General features: G+C 52.1%; 8 protein-coding genes across 8 annotated transcripts; 3 read left to right on the forward strand and 5 right to left on the reverse strand.

The window, feature by feature from the left end:
• Window positions 1–357: 357 nt before the first annotated feature.
• AYO21_09218 (hypothetical protein) lies at window positions 358–1,475 on the reverse strand (the record flags this gene model as incomplete). The annotated part of the gene is made up of 3 exons (XM_022659156.1): window positions 358–1,130; window positions 1,180–1,281; window positions 1,370–1,475. 3 exons carry the CDS (start codon window positions 1,473–1,475, stop codon window positions 358–360), a joined length of 981 nt encoding a protein of 326 aa, XP_022508513.1.
• Window positions 1,476–3,540: 2,065 nt separating this feature from the next.
• On the forward strand, window positions 3,541–4,788 carry AYO21_09219 (hypothetical protein; the record flags this gene model as incomplete). Its single annotated transcript, XM_022659157.1, has 2 exons — window positions 3,541–4,419; window positions 4,468–4,788. 2 exons carry the CDS (start codon window positions 3,541–3,543, stop codon window positions 4,786–4,788), a joined length of 1,200 nt encoding a protein of 399 aa, XP_022508514.1.
• Window positions 4,789–6,138: 1,350 nt separating this feature from the next.
• On the forward strand, window positions 6,139–6,966 carry AYO21_09220 (hypothetical protein; the record flags this gene model as incomplete). The annotated part of the gene is made up of 1 exon (XM_022659158.1): window positions 6,139–6,966. One exon carries the CDS (start codon window positions 6,139–6,141, stop codon window positions 6,964–6,966), a length of 828 nt encoding a protein of 275 aa, XP_022508515.1.
• Window positions 6,967–7,171: 205 nt separating this feature from the next.
• Window positions 7,172–8,137, reverse strand: AYO21_09221 (hypothetical protein; the record flags this gene model as incomplete). Its single annotated transcript, XM_022659159.1, has 1 exon — window positions 7,172–8,137. The coding sequence occupies one exon, from the start codon at window positions 8,135–8,137 to the stop codon at window positions 7,172–7,174; it is 966 nt and encodes a 321-aa protein (XP_022508516.1).
• A 951-nt stretch (window positions 8,138–9,088) lies between these two features.
• On the forward strand, window positions 9,089–12,430 carry AYO21_09222 (hypothetical protein; the record flags this gene model as incomplete). Its single annotated transcript, XM_022659160.1, has 3 exons — window positions 9,089–9,775; window positions 9,868–11,281; window positions 11,337–12,430. 3 exons carry the CDS (start codon window positions 9,089–9,091, stop codon window positions 12,428–12,430), a joined length of 3,195 nt encoding a protein of 1,064 aa, XP_022508517.1.
• A 219-nt stretch (window positions 12,431–12,649) lies between these two features.
• Window positions 12,650–13,083, reverse strand: AYO21_09223 (hypothetical protein; the record flags this gene model as incomplete). Its single annotated transcript, XM_022659161.1, has 2 exons — window positions 12,650–12,673; window positions 12,718–13,083. The coding sequence occupies 2 exons, from the start codon at window positions 13,081–13,083 to the stop codon at window positions 12,650–12,652; spliced, it is 390 nt and encodes a 129-aa protein (XP_022508518.1).
• Window positions 13,084–13,180: 97 nt separating this feature from the next.
• AYO21_09224 (hypothetical protein) lies at window positions 13,181–15,878 on the reverse strand (the record flags this gene model as incomplete). Its single annotated transcript, XM_022659162.1, has 2 exons — window positions 13,181–13,521; window positions 14,411–15,878. The coding sequence occupies 2 exons, from the start codon at window positions 15,876–15,878 to the stop codon at window positions 13,181–13,183; spliced, it is 1,809 nt and encodes a 602-aa protein (XP_022508519.1).
• A 2,363-nt stretch (window positions 15,879–18,241) lies between these two features.
• Window positions 18,242–22,926, reverse strand: AYO21_09225 (hypothetical protein; the record flags this gene model as incomplete). The annotated part of the gene is made up of 5 exons (XM_022659163.1): window positions 18,242–19,830; window positions 19,877–22,258; window positions 22,311–22,560; window positions 22,625–22,678; window positions 22,735–22,926. The coding sequence occupies 5 exons, from the start codon at window positions 22,924–22,926 to the stop codon at window positions 18,242–18,244; spliced, it is 4,467 nt and encodes a 1,488-aa protein (XP_022508520.1).
• Window positions 22,927–23,398: the final 472 nt, after the last annotated feature.

Below are 23,398 nucleotides of genomic sequence, written 5' to 3' on the forward strand. Positions count from 1 at the left end.
AATCAAGACCCAATCATGACATAACGAGACAAGATGATATTTGAAACCTTCAAGGAAAAGGTCGGTGTTTCAGGGGTTTCAAGAGTTCTACATGCGCAAGCATTCCAACAGCATAATGCAATGGCATCTACAGCTCCAGTCATGGCGCTTTGAGGAATTCAAGATTATGAGAGGTCATCGATTATCCAACCTTGGACAAACGATCAAAACCTCCATACAGAGTGCGATCACCAGGTCAGTTGGGTTGGGGCTATTGGGACGCCGTTCAGATTATGCCGTAGAGGCAGCCAAAATGTTTCGAAGCAGCTAGGAGAGAAGCAGCCCGAGTGCTTGAGATGTGCCTTAGGGCAGGTCCGCTCAGACCTGGGTATTGGGCCTCCATATACTCCACCAACATGTAACCTCGGATGGGCTGCCATCTTGTTGGTACCAATCGTCAAAACCGACCTCTGTGCCTTCGAGTACCAAGTCAAACTTGTTCTGTTGCAATATACTGCGCAAATTTTGTCTCTCCTCGTCATAACCATCACGTAACGGAAGTTCAATGATGAATCTGGCCTCTGGCGAACGGCAGATCCAGCGAGTGACAGCATTCACAAGCATCTTAGGGTGTTCGGGAGAATAGATAGAATCGGCTGCCACAATAACCATGAACTTGTCTTCGTCACGTTTTGGCGTGTCCGTCTCATCAACCCAGTCAAGTGCCCGTGACTCAGTGCTCCCACCACTCCTTGTGATCAATTCCTGGTTTTGCTCAAGATTTCCTCGAAGATTTGGTAGGATCTGCGGCAGGTCAGTTAGCAGCACATGAGTTTTCCATATGCATGCGGCCGAAATCCCGACCAAACCAGTGCCGGCACCTAGCTCCAACACTCGAGTGGGCTCGGTTGGAAGATATCTACGACAATCTTGGAGCCGGCGTGACAGCAAGACCGATGAGGTCCAGGTCTTGAGCCCAAGATTGTCTTCTGTCAAGGTAGGCTCATGCAAATTAACCGTGAGGTCGGTACAAATCTCGAACGAGCGCGTCATGGCAGGCATTGCGCTTCTGCCCGAGCGTTCGCTGAGGCGGGCACTTGCAGCGCCCCATATTGCATCCTTTTGGTCTTCGTCCCCAATCCAATTCAGGCCTGAGGAGACAATCGAGGTAAGGTATCTTGAAACCCCCTGCTCGCTTACTTTGGGACGCCTGGTGTTTGCTAAAGGCGAAAAGCTCGACGGCTCTGCAACGAGAAGATCCAAGGCGCGAAGGAGTGTGGTTGCTGACGGCTTTTGATGAAGCTGGGGCAGATCATGCACTGCATCACTCGAGGTTGGAAAGGGAACATGAAATAACAGGAGTGAGACGGGTAATCTATATTTGACCTACCATGGAGCATCGCTGGCACCTCGGGAGCCACAGCTACCGGCTCATTGTCGGAAACCTCCGCGTGCGCACCGTTAGGTGTATGCTCGTCGTCTCCGAGGATTGCCATCTGATGTGTGATGGAGGGCAAACTTTCATATCGAAAATAGAAGATTGAGTGGCCGTGATTGGAAGGCTGATCACTGTTCTCAGTACTCAGTACTGTACCGAGTACCTCGTACTAGTATGGTATCTCCCGTTATGCTCGTACGAGCGGACAAGGATCGAATCAAGCCGTGCTGAGCAAAGAATGTAGTTACTCGTCTGGGTAGGGAGATAAAAAAAACTGTTTGATTCCAAGAGTTTGGTTGGAGAAAGGCCATCGCGGTGGAAATTAGGACGAAGCAAAATGTTTCTCGATGGATCTGACTAATAGGTCACTATACAGTATGATTGGCCAATATACCATTCTAGTGCTAAGCCCTGGCGTTCTAGCCGCTGCTTGAATGTCAACGCTAAACCTACAGTAAAACTCAAACCGTCCCCTTTTCTTCTCCATCAATCGCAGAACACGAACGTTGATACCCGAAGCCAACGGGAGTGTCACCCATCAAATCTACACAAACAAGATGAATGTGAACTCACAACAGCCACTTTGGCGTCAGAGCCTGCATGGTAAATTTGCACCAGAACAGGATGCCTTGAAACACACGAGTTTTGGGTGGGCAACCAAGGAACCCGTCCTCGTCCTCGTCAGGCCTTTTCAGGGTACCACACGAAACGCACTGCAACCCCTGCTTGGAACCCTCCAGTCAACCACCACCTAATTTCCCCCACCCCTGACCATACGGGCAGCTGCCCTACGGAGCCATTCCCCAGTTCTGCTCACTCCTCATAGCAACCCTATGCAGGTTGAAAATGGAAGGAATGTGACAAAGACAATAAGGCGAGAAAGACGGTGATTAAACAGTGCCCCAACACGGTCAGCACTGGATACGTGAGTTGACTTGGTAAGGTAAGAAAGATGTCCCGCATGCCATGAGGCTGTGGTGAGTTAAACCCAGGAAACGTGGAAGCGTTGGTGATGTCGATCCAGCCTGTTGCTGGGCTGGGATCCAGAAAGCTCTGCTCGGTACACGTTGCATGAGCGCGCCCGTTGACCGGCATCACAACAACGGACGCGCCCAAGCTGAAAACAAAAAGCGTAAGACTGGACTGCCGAATAGGGTGAATTGCAACAAAGGTGTGGATCCGGAACATGCATAGGGTGTCAATGGCTCCCAGCCGTAAAACGGCCAAGTTCTACTACTGATTGGCCTATACATTTCCCAATCGGGACTGGCTCCGTTATTGTTTGAGCCATCCGAGCCGACAGTCTATCCGCCAGGTACGCCTCGAGTCTACAGACAAACGTCTCCTGAAATATCTCCACCCTTGTCGGTACCCCTAGCCTGGAAGAGGGGAATTGCAGAGGCGCAGAATGAGTGTCGGTCACCGGTAGGTCGCCCTTGGATGTACCATCGCCATAATCAAGCTTTGATGAGTTGAATTCGCATCAAAGTGACTCTTGGTGTCATCCTCATGCAGGGATATGGGAAAAAAGGTAAATCCTGCCACGTTCCTCCCGCAGGCAAAGGTCTATCAAGGCCGATGAGGTCTTGTCCCGTTGGAAGTGGCCAAGTCCAGCAGCAATTTGCCCATCACAAGCCATCATTGGATCTCGGTCTGTCACCTCCACAAGGTTCTAGCCGTCATGCCTTGCACTATCCGTGGTATTCTGGATTTGTCGATTCCTTGCCCGGGGCTAGTGTTTTCTTGAGATGACCTCCTTTTTTCGGCGTTCGAGGATCTTGGGGAGCCTCATTCGTGAAATTAGCTTCTGAACCTGACGCTACAGCCGAAGTCTCAGGCCGCCCTCGTGGCTGGCTGGGGTTATTGAGCGCCGGAATGTCATAGAGTCCAGGTCCACCATGGCGGAAGTCGAGACGTTTGGTCTCGCATCCCATAAGTACTTCGGACGGTCCCCTCCAGTCTCACACCATCTGTTCTTTCTCTCCCAGCTCGTTACAACATCTCACGACTTTGATTGACTTTTCAATCATCCACTCTTTTCTGAGCTCGTTTTATCATTTTGCTAAGGTCTTTGGCCTGTTCCACTCGTTTTCAACAGTTACAATCGTCGAATTACTTTAGTTATGCAATATTTGTCTGTCGCCTTGCCGCTGGCTGCCTTGGCCAGCGGCGTCCTGGCTAATCCTGTGCATGGTGGTTCTTGCGCCAACAACGCCTGCTTGGCTGCTGTGACTGGCAAGGCTGCTTTGGGAGACGGCGCGCTCAGAGCCTCTCACTGCTCCAGCTTCCTGGCAACCACTGTGACCCCTATCGTCACCGTCACCGAGACCGTCACTGGACACGGCGGTAAGGACAACTGGAAGCGCACCACCGTTGCCCTTTGCCCCAATGAGGTTCCCAACTACGCCAGCGCTTGCAACGAGGCCGCTTACACCAGCGCATGCTCGTGCTTCGGCTACACCGAGGTGAAGACCACCACCGTTGCACCAACCACAACCACCAAGACCATCTGGGTCAAGCCCACCGGTGGCTCTGGCGCCAGCTGCACAGTCGGTACTTCGACCTTGACTACCACAGTTACTGGCACCACCACCGTTGTGAGCGGCAGCACTTGCCCCGTTGCCACTTCCACCACCATCACCGAGACCTCCACGAAGGTCATTCCTACCTACAGCTCATGCCCTGCGGCCGGCACTGCCACTACGATCACCATCACTCAAGGCCCAGCTACGGCTACCACCACCACAGTCACAACGACCGAGACTGCCACCGTTACGAAGCCTGGCAGCGGTTCTTCGTCGGACACCCCCTCGTCTTGCGTTGTTGACGATGCTTTGGCCACCACATTGGTCGAAAACTTCATGATCCTACTCGAGTTCACCTCGTACAACGGCACTCAAGGAGCACCGGGCCGGGGTTACCAACAAAACGTCTCCGACGCCACTTTGGCATCCGACTTCAGCGACATTTCGGACTCGATCAACTTCATGGCTGGCTTCCCTGTAAGTAAATCTGGTATCTCAATTTTGTATTGTACTAACGGATTGTAGCTTGGCTCTGTCACCTTCCCTAGCAAGCAAGCTTTCGACTACGGTCAGGGTGTTCTCCAACCTGAGGTGGCTGTTACCGCTCTCAACATCTGGCACGACTGCAACACCATCACCTGGAGATGGAGAATCACCTCGACTCGCTTCCCCGTCAATGGTATCAACCACATGATCATCAACAGCGAGGGCAAGATCCAGAAGAACTATGCTGAATTCGACAACGCTGCTTGGCTCCAGTCTTTCGGCCTGTCATGCGCCACCAACCCGCCCAGCGTGGCCAGCTCTGTTGCCCTCCGGGCCCGTGCCCTCGGCCTCGGCATGTAAAGGGGAAAATATGTCGGGAGGAAAGTGTTAATGTGCAGAGAATACGGATATGCAGACGTTTGGGTTCTGGATTGACGTAGAAGACAATTGAATTGAATGCGCATCTTGGATTTTTAGCACAGGACGGTATTGCACAAGCTAGGAAGGTGTTCGATTCCCTTGTACTCTTGTTCCACGCATCTTCAGGGCGATTTGAAATGATCCATGAAAGTTTCGCTTGCATGTTTTCTGATGGACTAATGTAATGTATTTCATGGGCGTAACTGTACCGAGTACACGTGCGATTTACTGTGGGACAGGCTCCAACCACAACAGCAGATGCCGCTGGTTTATCAGATGCGATTCTGAAGATACAGGACCGGGATGCAATGATGTCAACTGTTCTGTGTAGATCTTCGTCAGTATGGGAAATAGTAGGAAGTGAATCTTGAGCGATCAGATGGACCTCTCCGCTCGCAGGGTTCTTCCTTCTCCGGTCTCTTTCCGTGACAAAAGTCGGGCGACTACTGTGGCCAACGCTCCCGCGTGTTGTTTTTAGCGTGTTATTCAGGGGAGATCAACACCTGCAACTAGTTAGGGTGGCGCTGGTAGACGACGGGGATTTGACTTTGTCGAGGTTTAGCGTAAGCTACTCGCGCCAGGGGTGTCACCTAGGTGTGGTTGGGTGCTTCAGTCGAAGGTCTTTCCCTCAGAGTAGATGGCTCGTCGTCAAGTTATGCTACGTATCTGTCAGTATATCTGCGGAGCAATGAAGATCCTGCAGGAACAAGATTGATAATCCGCGTCTATAGGGGAAAAGTGAATAATCAGGTCTTATAGTGAGAGGAATGCACCCATGATGACAAGTGGAACACGTATGGGTAGCGTGGACGCCAATCCTGATTCGGAATCACGAAGAAACCCTTCGGAAACTTGGCATTTTAGTCACGGGGACTGCGCCATCTACCCCAACACTCTGCCCTAGAGATTTTACGTTGTGCCAAGCTTCGGACCACGACTATGATGGTGCATAATTAATGTTCTGTATTCGGTACACAATATCTACTCGGTCCTTCGAAGGGTGTGATCAGGTGTGTACGAGGACTTATACGCCCTGCTGTGCCGAAGCGCCCTGCAATCAAACTAGCTCGCCATTGGGGATTTCAACTTGCGCGTACAACTTGGGACGCCGCGGCCTCTTCTGATGTACTCGGCTTCGCTGACCATCATTCCTTGCACTTCACAGGTCTCACAAATTAGAGCGCGACATTCAGCTTTGCCCGCAAAGTCGATAGCTGCCTCTTCCGGCCCACAATCCTCTGCTTAACCTCCCTGTAATCGAAATATTGACACCGGGCCGAACTCCCGACGATGAACCCACAGCCCCAATCTTCAACGTCGACCTACACCCAAGGCCACAGCGCGGCCGTTGTGGCATCACACGCGTCTCGCACGGTTGAAAACTCTGCAGCGTTCTTGCTTCCTCATCTGCAGCCACATTTCACGATTGTGGACCTGGGCTGTGGCCCCGGCACCATCACCAGAGGATTCTGCCCCCATGTTCCTCAAGGGTCGGTGATTGGGATCGACGCTGCGGAGTCGGTCATCACATTAGCCCGCTCGGGGGCCCCAGGGAACGAACATCCTAACCTGACGTTCCGTGTGGGCGATATCACCGCCCGCTTACCCTGGGACGACAACTCGGTCGACGTCGTTTATACCAGCCAGGTGCTTTACCACATCCCCACGCCCGTCCGCGTCATACGGGAAGCGCTTCGTATCCTCAAGCCAGGCGGCATGCTCGCCATGCGCGAGACCGACACACTGATCTACCATCCTAGCAACCCGGGGACAGAAGCCTTTCTGACAGCCATGGCCAAGGCAGTGTCCCCTGGGGCCCAAGGCATTGGCTCCGGCCGCCGAATTCACCTGTGGGCCCAAGAGGCCGGGTTCGAGAGGTCCAAGATGCAGGTCCGCGCGGGCGCAACCTGCCATCCCGCACCCGACGAATCCAAATGGTGGGCCAACATCCAAGTCGAGCGGCTCAAAGGTGAGATCGGTCGAAAGTGGCTGGGAGAGCTCCAACTCGTCCGTAGCCAGGCTGAGATCGACGCCATGGTTAACGGCTTAAGGGCTTGGGGTGACAGTCCCGAGGCGTGGTACGCCGCGCTTCAGGGAGAAGTCATCTGCTGGAAATGAGTCGGAGAGCCAGCAGGGATCCCTTGTACAAGACTGGTGCTTGACATGACTACCTCACCGACACGGGTGCACGGTAAGAAACACAGCGGTGATAGGGCTTTGAAGTCGAAATAAATGCAGGATTAATCTATACTGCATAGACTGAACACCTCAGCAAGTCTGATCCAGACCCTGTTACAGAAGTCGTGTCAAAAGTTCAAAGTATTTACAGCTTCAGGATACCGCAAGTCTCACCACCCTTCCCGTCCTGCACAATTACCACCTTTTCCTTCCCAGCACTCGCACACCTCTCGCTCTGCCCTGAGAATGGGAAACGCTCCTTGGTACCACGCTCCAAAGACCCAATTTTTTGAACCTCGCTGACCACATTGAGATGTGGGAGCGTCCGGCCAGCATTTTCGCCACGCGAGATGTGTACGTGTTGTGAGCTGGATGTGTATGTTATTTCCCACCCCTCGAGGTGGTGGCCTGGAGATTGCGAGTATGACGGTGGAAGAGCAGTCGCATCGATCTCGAGGATCCCCAGCCGCCCGTCTTCTCCCACTTCTAACAATCTCTTAATACCAACTCTTTCTGTCTCGTGGGCAGGTTTTCGTCCTGCCCGTACGATCCGCTCCAGATCTTCCGTGGTGTTGCCCACACCGACGCCCCGTCCATTCACCACGACCATCGGCGTGTAAGCCGCACGCAGACCCATCCTCCTGACATAATCTCGCTGACGGACGTCGTTGTTGGGTAAGCTGAATGTGTCTTCCCAGCCCAAATAGTTCCAATATGTCACTTGGTACGTGAGCAACAGGTACTCTGGCCCATGAGGCGAATTTGGGAGGGTGGTCGGGGAAGAGGACGGGGATCGGCTGGTGTAAAAGCGAGCTGTCGAGTTATGTTGGTACGAGGACTGGTGTGGCTGAACGAAGGCAATGAGATTGTCGTTCGTGGGAGGGCAGGAGTTGCAGCCTTGTGATTGGAAGAGTTCTATCAGGATGGGTTGCTCCAGGGAAGTTGGCGATGACGCTGGTGATTGAGCAGCGGAGAAGGTCGTTGAAATGTTGCCTTCAGTGTCGGCATGTCTCACGACGGCATCAGGGCGATAGAGGCCGTCAGGGTGAGGAGAAGAAGAGCCGAAGGATTTGAACAGCGACTTTACTTCCCTGGAAAGTGTGTTTGCCATATTCATGTCACGCTGTTAGTCACTCTAAACGCGCGCAGTCAGGAATCTGAGGCAATCCCACAGACGAGAATTTGGAGGGGCTATATATGCCAGCGAGGAATGGGTGTGCATAGATTGTGGTGGTCATCATGAACCATCAGCTTGGCAGACTGACGGGCATGATTGTGAATCGGCTTGATGCTTGATGCCGTCAACGCGGGGAAGCGCTGTAGGTCCGACTCGATGGATGCCATAATCCAAGCAAGGATGTCGATGGTAATAATGCCCTAGCGGCCCTCGCGCCCCCGGCCTGGTCTCGCGTACCTGCGTCGTGTCCATCGTCCCTACTCAAACTCTGCACTGAGGCGCAGTTTAGGAAGGGCTCAATCGCACCGAGGGTTCGTTGGCGTCGTTGACTTTCTGCTCATTCCATGATCCGGTGTCAACATCAGCGCTTTGTCACATATGAATGGCTGTGTGTTTTGTTCCTTCAACCCCATTGCCTGTTTCATTTCTTCCGTTCGCTTCTGCCTCCCCAGCAGGGTTGGAATCGAGGGCGCAGTCACGTGTGGCTGCGTTGGGTGCGCCCACGGTATACGAGGTACCTACCGGTCATTTAATGCTCTGTTCACTCTTCTTCTCACGACTTGCTTGTTGCACTCCGGCCCTTATCTCGCAACTCCATCAATCACGCCACAACCCAGTCTGCCATGGATTTCCGTCGAGCAGTCAGGCTGTGGATGTTGCCCCTTGGTCGGCCGCAGCACCATCGCGAACCCTTCTGCACCCCTGATTCGTCCTCACAGACAATGAGGCGCGTGCAGCGCACCTGGTTCGCATTAGCTGCTTGCTGCCTGATCAGCTCCAGCTCAGCCTCAAACTCCATCTTCTCATCCGTTAGAAATATCAAGAAGTCTGTCTTCTCTACAATCTGCGTCGACGTGCCGGGCTGCTTCTCTGTAACCAGTCGAAATGTCTCAGATATTTGGGAAAGTGACAAATGCTATGCTGTCTGGGACCAATGAAACCTCCATTTCCCTTGCCAACCTGAACTTGGGGTTTTCCCTCGTCAAGCTTGAGGCGCCCATCGAATTTCAACCTCTTGGCTCTGCCTTATCGCTGCAGCGACGACGGACGGCTGAGCTGGGTTCTCATCACCAGACCGCTCGTTTACTAGGAGCATTATTCTCCCACGTTGCTCCGAAGGCCCCAAAGCTTCTCTGTGCCTTCGGCCAAAGAGTCTCCGAGATCATCAAGACCCCCGGTGCTAATCCCGCGGGTACGCCTCAAGATGGACCGTTCAAAGACTCGGTCGGGGCGGATGCCACTTCCATCTGGGCAGCTGCTACATCTGGCTCTGCATCCCTCGCGGTGTTGCTGTTAGCATGCCTATTGGCAAGAAAATTTGACGATCCAAAATTGAGTGTCGCACTCTGGGTAGAAATCGTAGCAATCCGCCAAAAGGAAGTGCTCGCCACAGCCGAATCAACAGGGTTCGTCATGAACGAAGCAGTCATTGCAGCTCACCAAAAGATCTTGCGCGAGGATCTGGCCACTTTTGATGCAAGTGTCCGTGCTTGGTTGATCACAGCTGACCAAGTGATGATCAAGAAATTGAAGCAACTCAGGCTGATCTTGGACAATCTGACCACTCTGCCCGTAAGCGCTGGCAAAGATACGTATGCCAAAATCATCAATGCCTGGGAAGGGGCATTAATGGCTTCGAAGCTCTTCTGAACGGGAACCCACAGAATGCGACCGACAGCTCTGTCTTGCTGGCATTGTCGGCATGGCACTTGTATCCTGATCTCATCGTCCTCTCGTCCGAGACGAAAAAAGTGGTCTTTCAGGATTCATTATTCCCAGCCTCTGTCGCAATTACCGTGGGCTTATCGCTCAAAGACGATGACGCCGTTTCTCCAGGGTTTCAATGGTCACTGGCACTTTCTCATCTCAGATACTATGGAGAACCTGTCAGCCTTCAGACGGATCATGACAACTATCGGATCACGATGGACGAGCTGTGCCTTATCGCGTTCGGATCCTTACTTTTCCACTGGAATCTGCCTTGCGATATGATGGTTGATGTCGCCTCATGGTTCTGTTCCCTCGACAGTCTGATAAAGCGACATCAAGGCGAAGATCTGGCCGAGGAGGAGAAATACCAGCATCTTCACTGGCTACAGCCCCTGATGAAGGCATCAAGGCTCCTGGTAGAGAAATCCGAGGATGAATCTGCTGACTTTGAGAAGCTAGTTCGTTATGGTCGCAGACGCGGGAAAAACCTCCTTGGATATTCTTGGGAGCGGGAAATCAGTCCATTTCTCGGGCTATGCGACCCACACGTCGCAAATGGTCTGGCAATGCCTTCTTCTTCTTCGGAAGAATACCTTCGTCATGTCCGATCGGTAGCAGAAAGCACCAACATTTTGACATTTTCCGTCATTCAATATTTCGAGAAGATCGCAGACACCGAGGTACTTGTTCTAGCTACCGCCACTCCTATAAATTTGTCGCTTCAGCAAGATTCTGTAGCTGATGGCCAGCGGCCACAGGATGTTCACGTACGGTGGGTTGTGACTTCCAATCCCAACGTCGTGGAAGGATTCCAGCAAGAATTGAACCACCGGCAAGCATCGTTTATCGAGATTATTGGAGTTATTGACCCAGACGAATACCTGCCTCTCAGCGAAGAGGACTTGATTACATGGAGTGTTTTGCCATCCTCATTCTATCTGCGAAGTCTTTCCCTTTCCAGATCCGATGCCGGGTTTCAAGGAGCCAAGTCTCTGAAGAGGGAAGACTTCCTAAAATCACGCCGGTTGTATAGCAAGGTCCCGGACGAAGACAAAGTCCAGAGAGATACTTACTTGGTACAGGCCCTGAAACGTCGGGAGCCCCGGCTTTTAGGGTATTCGCAGAAAACTGAGGTGGGCCTTTGGTTGTTCTGCCCAGTGTGGAGCGCCAGTGTCAGGCAGCAAGAAATCGGTCTCTTTACCATCTATGAGAGTGCTTCGCTTTATGAGCGCCATTTGGAGACATTGTCTTCCGTCCGAATTGCAAACGAGGCAGCTCTGAAGTCTGAAGAGGCGCTGCACCGCGCACAACTCGAGCAGTTTTCCGAAGGCAAACTCGTCCGACATTTAACTAGTCTGCCCCGTTCCAGTGAGTGTTCAACCCCCATAAAGGCTGGATCTCCGTTCTAGAACTAATTTCTCAGTCCCCAACTGGCTGGAAAGAATCAAAGATTGCCTCCCGCCCCTGCAACGACAACCACTCGCAATGACCACCCACATTTCCCTCTTCTGCTTGGCGTCGTTGTTCAGAATCTATGCACGATTCCCCTGTGCGACGTTCCCCATCAAAATCGCGGAAAGTCGTTTCTGTATCCTAGAGTATGATGTTACAGATGTCACATCATATTCGATCTCGAGGCGAGATGCGCTTGCATGCGTTTGTATGATGGAAATGGGAGGCGATCCAATTGACACGTCCCTGTTTAATCGCGCCTTCGCGGTAGCGGCCGGCAACTCCATCTTCGTTGCAGAATCGCTCCTCTCGGACCCATCACAAACGCAATCTGGCTGTGCTATTCGGAGGATAGCCGGCAACCTCGGCCGCCCTGGAGTGTCTATTCTCGTCAGCCCAGAAACAGTGATGGTGAAAGAGAAGACAAGAGACTTTCGAGCCGTGGAACATGCCCCGTACGATTACAGACGGGAAGATAACTTTGGCGCCACCTCTTTACACCTCTCGCTGACTGAATGGAGAGTACCCGTGGTTCTCTCCTCCAGCAAGGTCGGCAACATCGACCAGGATATCTTCCAGGTCGAGGCGGTTGTGTCAGTACACGACAAAGGTCGCTGGTACGGAGACATCGATGTCCTCGCAGCTCTCGAAGAAATCGAAGATAGCCGTGTAAGTGGCGAGTGCTTATGTGGGTCCAGACGGGTGAACTCCAAGACCGAATGCATTAGTATCGACAATTTTGAGGAGCTCTTGGATCCTCCAGATGGTGTTGGCATATTCCGAGCACACGAGAATTGGTCGGCTAGGTTGGCTGCGGCCTGCATCGCGAAGCAGACTGTTGGGGGGTCCAGAGTATACATACTAAACAACAACAACGTCGTGTGCTGGAACTGTCTTGAATCAGAGATTGGGCGTCGTCGAAGATTTAAACCAGTTATCAAGTTAAACTACTTAAGCGAAGAAGAAGAAGAAGAAGAAGAATTCGAAGTGGGGCACCCCGCCTCTCAGGGAGGAGGCTTTGATGCTGACGGCGAAACTGGAGATACCATTACTATCATCGACTAAGTAACGTGTGAGCCGTGACCGAAGCGCAAGATACGTACGAGATAATATGTGCTTGGGACAGTGTGAGTTGGTACACGATAACGCATCAATGAGTATCTTCCCATTTCATCTCACAGCCTCCGGAGACGTCGAATGTATTCCTCCCTCCAATACTCCTCCTGACCCATACTACCTGTGACATCCGACCCTTTCCCTTTTTCACCAGGGTGACCAGGTTATCTATAATCCCGCGTACCATACATCCTGTAGGTAGGACTGTAGGTAGGTAGTACCTACCCACTACTCACCGGCGGGATGATTCCGACCTCGTCGCCCGCGTTGATCACCATTTCCAGCCCGTCACCCTTGTCCGTCGCATCGCCCCCAACGTCCCCATCTCGCTTTTGCCCGGCAGAAGCGTCGATGTCGGGATCAACGTCGACGTACTCGAGATTCACCGTCACGGCCGCGCTGCGGAGCACCGCGTCGCGCATGCCCGGGAACCGCGCCTCGAGAGCCTCAAAGACCCCGCGCAGCGTCGTCGGCGCGGGGAGCCGGAGCGTCTCGACCCCGCCGGCAAAGGTGCTCGCGGACGCGAAGAGGAGGAGCGTGAATGTTCCGGACGTCGTGGTCTTACTTGCTGTGCCGGTTGTGTTGGATGTGGTGGAGGTCATTATTCCCTTTCCGGGCTTTCCTTTTTCTTTTTCGTTTTTGCTGTTACTTGGACTGTTAAATGTCCTCTTTTTCTGATCTGATCTGATTCCGGCGGGTTTATTTGGCGAAAAAGTTTTGTGGCGGCTTTTTGGCTTGCCAACTGATCCTCCTCCTCCTCCTTCTTTCCGAGACTGTATACGACCAGTGCGTCGAGTGGGACGATTCGCACGACCTCACTCTCCTATGTCCGCCCTTCGTGCCTATGGAATTTTCTTCTTTTGGTTCTCGTCTTCGTCGTCTTTGCTGCTCCCCCTTCTTCTTCTTCTTCTTCTTCTTCTTCTTCTTCTTCTTCTTCTTCTTCTTCTTCTTCTTCTTCTTCTTCTTCTTCTTCTTCTTCTTCTTCTTCTTCTTCTTCTTCTTCTTCTTCTTCTTCTCCTCCTTCTCCGCTTCCTCCGCTCCTTAACTCTCAATATCAGCGATGGCTAGCCGCTCAGCCTGCCTCTTCTAGGAAGATAGGATAGAATAACTCGACAACAGCATCGGAAACGGGATCAAGAAGGAAGAAAAAATAAGAACGAGCCTGTGCAGAGATCGACTGCGAACGTCCCCGGTAGATAATCCAGTAGATATCCATGAATCGCACCTGCAAGGTTGAGCCTCAGCCTTCGGCCCAGGAATATCAAAGTGCCGCCCTGGTGGCCCCGTCCCGCCGGAGAAATGACTAACCACCGGAATAAATAGTTTCGGTAAAGTTTATCCGACTCGCCGGTGGGACTTATGTAACATGCCAAGAGCTAACGCTATTGACGTCACACTGTTTACTCGGGAGGTGGGCAAGGTTGAAGCTTTTGTGATGCATCGTCGACAATATCGATTAGAACCCGGGGTTACACAACAGACAGTCTCGCTCCATTGACAATGCCATATGACACCCTTTAATTAGTATGAGAGCTAGAAAAGCCGTCCGACAAATCCATGCCCTTTCTGCTTTCCACACATTTTCCGTCTTCCCATCTTGGGAAATAAGAGGATGACATCATCTCTTGTCTAAGCATTTGAATCACAACTTCTCCCCGCACCATCCAATCCCACAATTTGTATGGCACTGTACACACTATCAAAGGTTGGTACTAAGCCATTGCCACATCTGCACAGTAGATAACGCACGCCCACACGCGTTCAAACTAGTGCTCAAGCAGTCTCAAAGATCCCTGAACCACGACATTCTCCAGGATTGATCCAGGGGGAATGTCGATGGTGCTGTTCTCAGTAGCCACGATGATGACGGTACCTGTGGTCACAACGAGTTAGCATGTCTGCAAGACCTCAAACGTGGTAGACACTCACCCTTCAGGACAATTCCACGGCCAAAGTTCACGTCACCGGTGACAGTCAGATGATCCAACTCGACAATGTTGGGGATGCTGCTGATTCTCTTTTGGAACTGCGCGACCTTCTTGAAGTCGCTGCCCAACTTGATGAGCGGTGCAGGGCCGAATCGATTGGGGTCCATGATCAATTGACCATGTGACAAGGTGTACAAGTTCGACTTGACCAGCATGAGATCTGAGCAAGTCTTGACAGGCAAGAATCGTCGACGGGGAACATTGACACCGTGGGAGTTTTTGAAGTGCTTGATGGCAGCACCCACAGCAGTCTCGAGCTGGATAATAGAAATGTCCGCCTCGCCTTTCTTGTCTGCCGGGATCGACTTTTCATTGGGAATAATCTCCATCTCCAACTCGTTGTTCTCGACCACCCGCTTGATAGCTCGCAGATTCATCCAGATGTTGTTGGTGTTGAAGTACTTGAACTTCTTAATCGACTTGAACTCATTGACGTATTGCTTGGGAACTTGGGCAATTTCCAGTAGTCGTGCGCGGCCTTCGTAGTCGATAATGGTACCACCCTTGACGTCAGCCTTGGTCTTGTCGGTCAATTCCATGATGTACTCGGCTTTGGTCTCAACCATGTGCTGCAAGATGCGTAGATCCACCACGGCACCAAGGTTGTCTGCGTTGGACAGGAAAATGATTTCAATGCCACGATCCAAGAGCTGATCAAGGATGCCACTGTTGTAGAGAGATTCGAAAACGTCGCCGTGTCCGGGAGGATACCAGTCGGAAAGCTGCGAATCGTACGATCGGGGCGCAGGAAGCAGGGAGTCCTTGAGGACACGAGGATAACGGGATTGATTGAAGGTCAGGATATCAATATTGTGGCCCTCGTATTTTTTGATGATGGAAGCGGTATCTTCATCGGTGTTGAAGCTGTTCATCAAAACAAACGGAACGTTGACGTCGTAGGTGCGGTTTAGGTACTCGATCTGGCGGACGGAAAGATCAAGGAACGACATTCCATCTCTGACCTCGATGACAGATTTGGGACCAACGCAACCCATCGAAGTACCTAGACCACCGTTGAGCTTGACCACTGCGAGCTTGTTCAAGAACTCGACTGCGTCGCTGTTGGGCAAGTCGTCATAGGCGACTACCTGGTCTGGATTTGGAGGGTTTATCTTAGCCCAGTCGATGGTGTTGCCCTTGGCCCGGTCATTGAGATATCTTCTGAACAGGGAGAAAAAGTTGTCCATTTCCGCCTCGAACCTCTTCTTTTCCGCTGGGTCTTTGACCGTGTCTGCGAGGCTGTTGAGGGCATTGCGCATCTGGCTGGCAGCCACATTGGTGGAGGTGTTCTCAAAGGCCTGCATTGCGGGAGACTTGATTAGCAGAGGGTCTGGTAGATGGTGGATAGAGTTGGAAGAAAGAGAAGAAGTGCGCAACTCGATTGGCGGAGGAGGTTCCAGTAGCGGCATTTTGAACAAGGGAAGGTGTAGAAATTGAAAAAAGGGAAAAAGAGCAAGAGCAAAGAAGCCGATCAAGGCAACTTTTTCAATTAACACCAGCAGGAGATTCGAGGGATGTTGCGAGAAGCATGAGATGACGAATACAAAACAGTGTTTGACACCTCATTTCAACATGGACCGATCGCCAACACCATGACCTCGTAGTATTGATTTCCAGACGAGGTGGCAGGCATCCAGAACGGACTCCGGGGTATGCGGAAAACGGGTCCGTGCGTCATGGGAAGGAGGGAGTTTGCCGTCGTGTCATGCTATTTTGCATCTCGGATAGTGGATGGCAGGGAGTGATGTGGTACGAGGAGTAGCAAGGAATCAAGGAATGTATTTATTTTCCCTTACCACATGAGACTGTGTCTTGCCGTGATGTCTCTTCTCAGCTGGTGCAGGACCGTTGGAACCGTTGGCTGCACCGTGAGGACGGAGATGAGATGGAATCGCTTTCGAGGCCATGGCTGCGCTGTGCACCAAGGAGATGAAACGGAGTGGAGGAGCGAGATTTGATCTGGAGACAGTCTCAGATCAGTCTGGGAAGGCCGAGATATTAGGGGTTCTGGAGACGAATTAGCAACTCGCCGGAGGCTCGAGACTCGTCCAGATGGGTGTTGCAGAGATTGTGGTGTAGGGTGGAATGTGAGGGTGAAGTGAAGAGAAAGTGAAAGAGGTGAGTTGTAGAAAAGTAGGAGCGGTGATGCAAAACCTCAAGGTGGGATGAGACAATCGAAGAAAATTGAAAACAGCAAGCTTTAGCGAGAGCTTCTGGCGTCGACTGGTCCAATGGTACCAGAAGACTACCGCCTCAGAGCCAACGATTTCATCACCGGCATGTGCTGTGGGCGAGGATCTGGTGTGGATGGATGGATGGAGGGAGGATGGGCTGTGGATGGGTGAGCATGGCAGAAAACAACCATGACAAGGGGTGATGTAGTTGTGCATAGTGTTTGGTCCCTGACCGACAGCTGCAGCAAATGATAACGAGCCGGAGGGAAGCACCCAGAGGGAATCAGAGGGAGCCAAAGGGAGCCAAAAGGGAGCCAGAGAGACCAAAGAGGAACCCAATGGGTAAAAGTGGGAACAATTGGGCTCCATCCTGAGGACTGCGCGGGTGTAGCACATCTTTTTCCCATCTGGCGGTCAGGGTTGTAACTTGCAACTCACCTCTCGTGATTGATTAATTGCTTGATTGGGGGAAACTGGTCGACGACAACGACAACGTGGAGGTTTCTGTACCGTCAATTAATTAATTGTCTATCCATCTCCTCCCTGCGGTGCCTGCGCTTCTTTGCCCAAAATATATCCTCCCGCCCTCACCACCATCCATCAATCCACCCCCATATTTTGTTGGGCAACCGGCTTGGTGTCAAGGTAGTATCGATCGATCGAGAAGCGTTATTTTCCACTCCATGTTTCGGACAAAACCTCGACAGCCATAATCCCGTTCCTCTCAATCATCCCACCATTTTGATCGGCGCCCACGCCCACACCCACGTCTGCCCCTCACTGCTTCCCGAGTCCGCCACAGTTCAAACACTTCCCCCATCCTACGCCACACCTCCCATATCTTTTTCCGCTTCGGTCTAGATCGGACCGCCAAATCTGCGTGTTTCGCCGCTGTCATCCATCTTCTCAGAGCGACCATCGCCTCAAACATCCCGATCGATCAGAGCTAAACAGTATGAGGAGGATCGTGAGGGAAAATTTTTTTTTTAAACATCAGGCTGACATCTCACCATTCTACACTGGGGGTATAACTGCGTGCCTGTCTGATTCGTGTTTGCGTTTGACCTTCTCGGGTATGGTTTTCCTTACCTCGTATACGCTTGGTTCAGTTGCCACTATGATCAGAGACTTTATCCATAAGTTTGCCACAGGGCAGCGCATCTTCCGCCAATTACTGTTACTCCAAAGGACAACCGGGGTTCCTCTGCAAACACTCTTCACGTACAAACACCGTACAAAATACCCTACGAAAGATATCCTACAAAAGAACAGCTGCAACGTACATCGATCACCTTGAATCCAGATTGTATTCTGTGAAGTATTCCCTTTTGTGCATCGTTTTCCTTGAACCTGCGATCAAAGGCTCGCCTAGGTCTTTGCAGGTTGTATGTAACCCACGCAATTACAAACAATATCTGGTATCTCTGAATCAAGTACACGCAATAATCTAGCGAGAGAACAAGGCACCTGAGGACTCACCGGGTAGGTAGTCGTCAAGAACCTTCTTTGGGCGGTCGTTCGGCGTCATTCCTCCCAGACGCCGCGATGCCGAAACCATGAATATTCACAATCAGTGCCAACCATTTTCTTTATCCCGTTCAGGACCCCTCGTGTTTGCCGCTAACATCCCTTCTCCCAAAGAAGCTTCGTCTTCCCTCTCGCTTCGAGTCTGGACTGTCCCGTCCACTGGTGACTGGCCTGAGGCTTTCGGAGGCGACTCCGTTGTTGGTAGCGAAGCTGCTGCGGATTGTGACCGTACCTGACCCAGCCTTGACAATCTGATCAGATCCCGCGCCTTGGTCAGATACAAAGAACATCGCCTCCCCGAGGTCTCTGGACCGGAGCATGTCGTGATCTCTGACTTGTAGTTGGAACTGCGTGTCTGCCGAGCACGGCACCTTGAAGTTTTCGTGGTTCACATCAAATTCCACAGTGCCCGAGGACGATTTGATTGCCTTGGTCTTGTGCACTTCTTTTGCTCCCCTGGTCCCCACCATCTTGATCAGAACCTGGACATCGGCTTTGGGAGGGTATCCGGTGGCAGAGACGATGATAAAGCTCGCTGTTCCCGTCTCGCCACCTTTCTGAGTCGTCATGGTTGAATGGGTGCTCTTAGTGCGGGAGTGCATCATCGGGGAGGGTGTGGCCGGGGTGACAGGGGTCGCACTTCCATCTACCATGGGGGAGGCTTTAGCCGGGGTTGACAGGGCACTATCCGAAGTCTCCATCGTGCCATTGGTATTCGATGATGCCTCTTCCTTGTTGCCTCGCCCTCTCGTCAAGCCGTGTTTGATGAAAGAGGCCCCCTTCACCACGCCGCCGCCGACTTTCCCGACACCTTTGACAGGTGCACCAATTACTTTTCCGGCTGGCGCGAAGGTCCCTGAAAAGGTAGATGTCCCTTGCCGAGTGCGGGTAATGTAGTCGGGCTTGAACAACATCCTAAGTCGAAGGACCCCCGATTTTCCGTCCAGCGCGTACTGGAGCTCTTGTGGTTGGAAGGGTTCCAGAACTTGTAGATTCAGCGTCGCAGAACCCAAATGGTCGGCTTTGTCGCCAAAATCCCAATCCATAACGTCGACCTTGAAGTCAGCTGCTGTGCGGGATGGAATCTGCACCTCGAAGAATTCGTTCCAAGCAGGGTGGAGTGTCTTCTTCTGGATCTTGGTTTTGTACACTTCTTTCCCGTTCAACTTGAACTTGCAGTATGGATCACTGTACCCATTGCGATCGGCAGACGGAAGATCGGCCGCATCCATCACGTCGACGCGCAGGGTGCCCATGTTGTTGATGCTCTCGCTGGGATCAAGCTGCATCTTCACGGGTAGATATTTGAGACTGACCACCACTTTGTTGAGACCTCCGTTGTTGCTCCTCATTGTAAGCTCTGTGGGCTTATACAAGCACTGTTGTAACGTAGGGAGAGTAGGGCCCGTCAGCTTAGCCACGATGTCATCGTCGTCTCCCTTGCCAGTGCGGTCAACCTTTTCGGTCAACCGGAGTGTGATTCGAGACATCTCGATTTCACGAACCATGGCATCACCAGTCTCACCGAAGTGGTGGTCTTTCTCTCGAATCTTTGAGGACGTGTAAGCCGGGAAGGCATGGTCGTCCATCACGACCTCGAGGTTAACGTCAGTTTGTGCAAAGTGACCTTCGACCAGGTTGAAAACAATTAGACCCGATTCTATTGATGATTAGCGGCGACCACTTCTTAGTAGCATGGGACTTACCGTATTTGTGGATATCTTCTGGGTTGATCCTGATTTTTGGTGGCTGTCGTTTGATAGAAGAGACGGAGCCGTTGGTAGACGCGGCTCCATTTACGAGAGCACCAAGCCGGCCAGCCGTATCCAAGCTCTTCCGGCCATCCACGCTCGGCCTTACTATCTCGGTCGAAGCCTTGACATCAACGGATGATTTCTTGCTGTGCGACGGCGTGCCGGTTGGAGTTTCGCGCCCTTCGAGTGCTGCTTGGGTTTTTTGCTCTTCCTCTTCCTCTTCTGGATCCACCACATTCAGGGTCGGGAAGAATGAAACGGTGTAGTTAATCGTGCCCTTCGCCTCGCCCGCACCTCCCATTCGCAAACCCTCTGACAGCACGGTCCTGGTGTCATGCACTTCATACCCGCCTTCCTCGGCCTCTTTCATGTAGTCTGAAGCGGCAATTTGGACCAGGCCAAGAGATCGGTCTTTCCCCAGCTTTTCTTCGTCCATCACCTCAAGGATCAGTCGCTCAGTAGGTGTGTGCACAGGTACATATATGACCTCATCCCAAGTAGGATTGAGTTCGTTCTGGAACGTTACTGTCCGGCCCTTGGGAATACTTGACAGTAAAACTCTAGCATAAGGGTCGGATTTGCCCATTGTCTCGTAGTTTCGCAAGTTCTTCGCGCTCTGGACGTGGATGCGCATCACACCAACTGGCGTGATGTAGCCGCCAGATTTGGTGACACCCCTCAGGGCTACTGGTTTCCAGTCCAGCATCAACTTGGCCTTGCCGGTCGTCGTACCGTGCAGATTGAACCACTCCTGACCTTTGTCCACAAGTTTGAGCATATCGTCCAGTCTGATTTGAAAGGTGCCTAGAATGGGATCGGTGACAAGGTCGCGGTTGTCTTTGATGACCAGTCCGATCCTCGCTTTCTTACGATCCGTGATGAGAACTGACTTCGTATTGTCCGAGAACACAGGGTTGTTGGTATGCTTGAGCTTGTTGGTGATATGAATCTCCTTTCCATTCAGGAGGAGGACGGCATATGGATCTAAAGCGCCGACAAGGCTCTTGCTTCCATCAAGATCCTTGGCCTGTTCGATGGTGATTCTTGCAATGCCCGTATTTGACTCGGGGGGTGGTAAAATCTCGCCAGTCTGGAGCTTCTCCGGTTCCAAAACTGGGAAGAAACGAACGTCACAATTGACCACTCCACGGTGCTTCCCATTGGCAAGTACATCTAGAGTCAAATTTTCATGCTCAGGTGCCTCCTCCAACCTGTCGAGTGTGAACGTCGCGGTACCGAGATGTTTGTCCTTGCGCACATCGTTGTAATCGTAGACCTGCAGCGTCAAGGAGTCCGTCAAATTCGTGATGATGATGTACAAAGTCTCGTTCCAGCGCGGGTTGTGGTCTTCGTGAATCGTTTTGGTACGTGCAAGTTCTTTGGCGCTGTTCAACGAGACAACCACATAGGGATCTGGTGTACCGGAGAACTTATCCGGGTTCTTCAAACCGTTGGCATTGTGGAGCGTCACGGCAACAACGCCAATGGCCAAATCGATGGGGTTGCCCGACAGCAGTTTGGCCACCTCGATGGGGAAGACATTCGGCTCGTACATCATCGGGGCAAGATTGCCATGGATTTGCTCCTTAATAAAGTTCTCCAACCCAGGGATAAAATTGATATCGAAGCCGAAAGTTTCTCCACCTAGAGGCTTGCAGACGTAGTCAATTGTAGGTCGACCGAGGAAACAGATGTCAACGCGCTCGATATGTGGGTATGGGATTTGCAGCTTCATTTTGACCCGCATCAGTCCCGAGAACTCAAAGTCCTCGACGATGACCTTCATCGTCTTGCTGACTACGCCTTTACCAATCCGGATTTCGAGGACGACTTTCGGATTGATCTTTGTCTTGAGCTGGCGGGCAGTCATATCCATCGTGTCAGTTGGAGTGAAGCTGAACTTCCAATCCATTAGGACAATGTCGTCCTCAGCCTTAGGGTAGGTCTTGACATGCTCGATGCGGGGTGGCTTGGTACCCAAGATAAAGGTTTCGAGTCTCATGCTGTCGAGAAACGCCGGCGTCGAGGTACTTAGAACTTGATCGACGGACATGATGATGGCTTTGGCAAGCTGTGGGGCATAGATGGGCCAGAACTTGACCAGGAAGCTGTTCATCCATTCAAGACTTTCGGTGTCGGTTTCCAAACGTGCTTTAGCTAGTTCCCGTGTGATATCGTCTCTGAAGTTTCGTCTCACGCGTCGGATGGAGGTTCTGTAGTAGGTGCCGCACGTAGCCATGATGATGATGACCCATGCCAGGCCACCGCCGAGTGTAGCAATGAGCCATGATGCGATACAGGCAAAGATGATGACAGCAGTATTGTGATACCAATCTGGAACCCTTAGAGACGTGGCCATGTATTTTGAAAGCAAAGGTATACGAACCACCAAAGAACTTCTCATCCAACCTCCCCTCGAGGGCTGTTTGATGGTCTAATAGGTTGCCTTCTTCTTTCTCTTCATCCGTCTCACCAGATCCGAAGCGTGGAGCCCACCCGACCTGGGTCCAATCTTGTCCATCTTCTGGGACCACTCCGTTTGTCGCGCCATCCTGGGTCGTAGGGGGTTCTACTTTTGCAGCGACGGAAATGGGTTCGGGTGGAGGCAGATTGTATTGAGAGGGCTTTCCATCATCCTGCCACATTTGTCAATGAGAGGTGGAGAGAGAGGGGTGAAGAGTTGAGAATAATATTACTCACAAGATCCGTCACTACTCCGATTCCCTTGGGTGGGCGACGAGTATCGTTCTGCCGCTATGATGCAGGTCAGAGATATTGTTTTACCGCCAGTTGGGGAAAGAGAATCTCACCGATCTGGCTTGCGCGGCCTTTTCCTCTGGCGACGCGTTAGGGTTGAATTGTAGAGCAGTAGAGCCAGCTTTTTTGCTCTCTTCTAAGATAACTCGTTCTGCATCATCGCCGGTGACAGAGCTGTTGGGGTCACGAGCAGCCTCGACGGCGCCTTGAGACTTGAGCTCGTTCTTCTCTCTCTCGGAGCTCATGATGATTGGGCGAGGACGATCAACCGACCCCCGGTCCGAGCTGCTCTAAATTTCGGAGAGCATGCGGAGGGAAACAGAAAGGGAGATGGAAGACGGAGAATAAGTAGGCAGGACAAGACGTCAAGCCACCTGTGCTACTGGCGACCTCTACAACAGGGAAAATAGAGAGGTGAAATAGGAATGGATGTGGTGAGCCTGCGAGGACAGCTGCTCGGCCAATGCTTCTCTCTGTTCCCTTGCTCGACACGGCGGTCGGCTGGTGATGAGTGACGGAGATGCGGAGAGGTCCAGGTTAAACCTTAAAGTGAATTTCAGCTTGCAGGGAAGCGCAGGCGTGCGCAAGCAGCCTAATGAGCCACTGGGAGTGCAGCTTCGGGCAGCTTGGCTTTGTTTAGGGGCGCCCCAGTGACGCCTACTAGACTCACCGGAATCACCGCAGGCTGGTGAGACCCACCTATGGTTCTCCAACGTG

The sequence above is a fragment of the Fonsecaea monophora genome (genome assembly GCF_001642475.1).
Source record: "Fonsecaea monophora strain CBS 269.37 chromosome Unknown Scaff88, whole genome shotgun sequence".
Lineage (NCBI taxonomy): Eukaryota > Fungi > Ascomycota > Eurotiomycetes > Chaetothyriales > Herpotrichiellaceae > Fonsecaea > Fonsecaea monophora.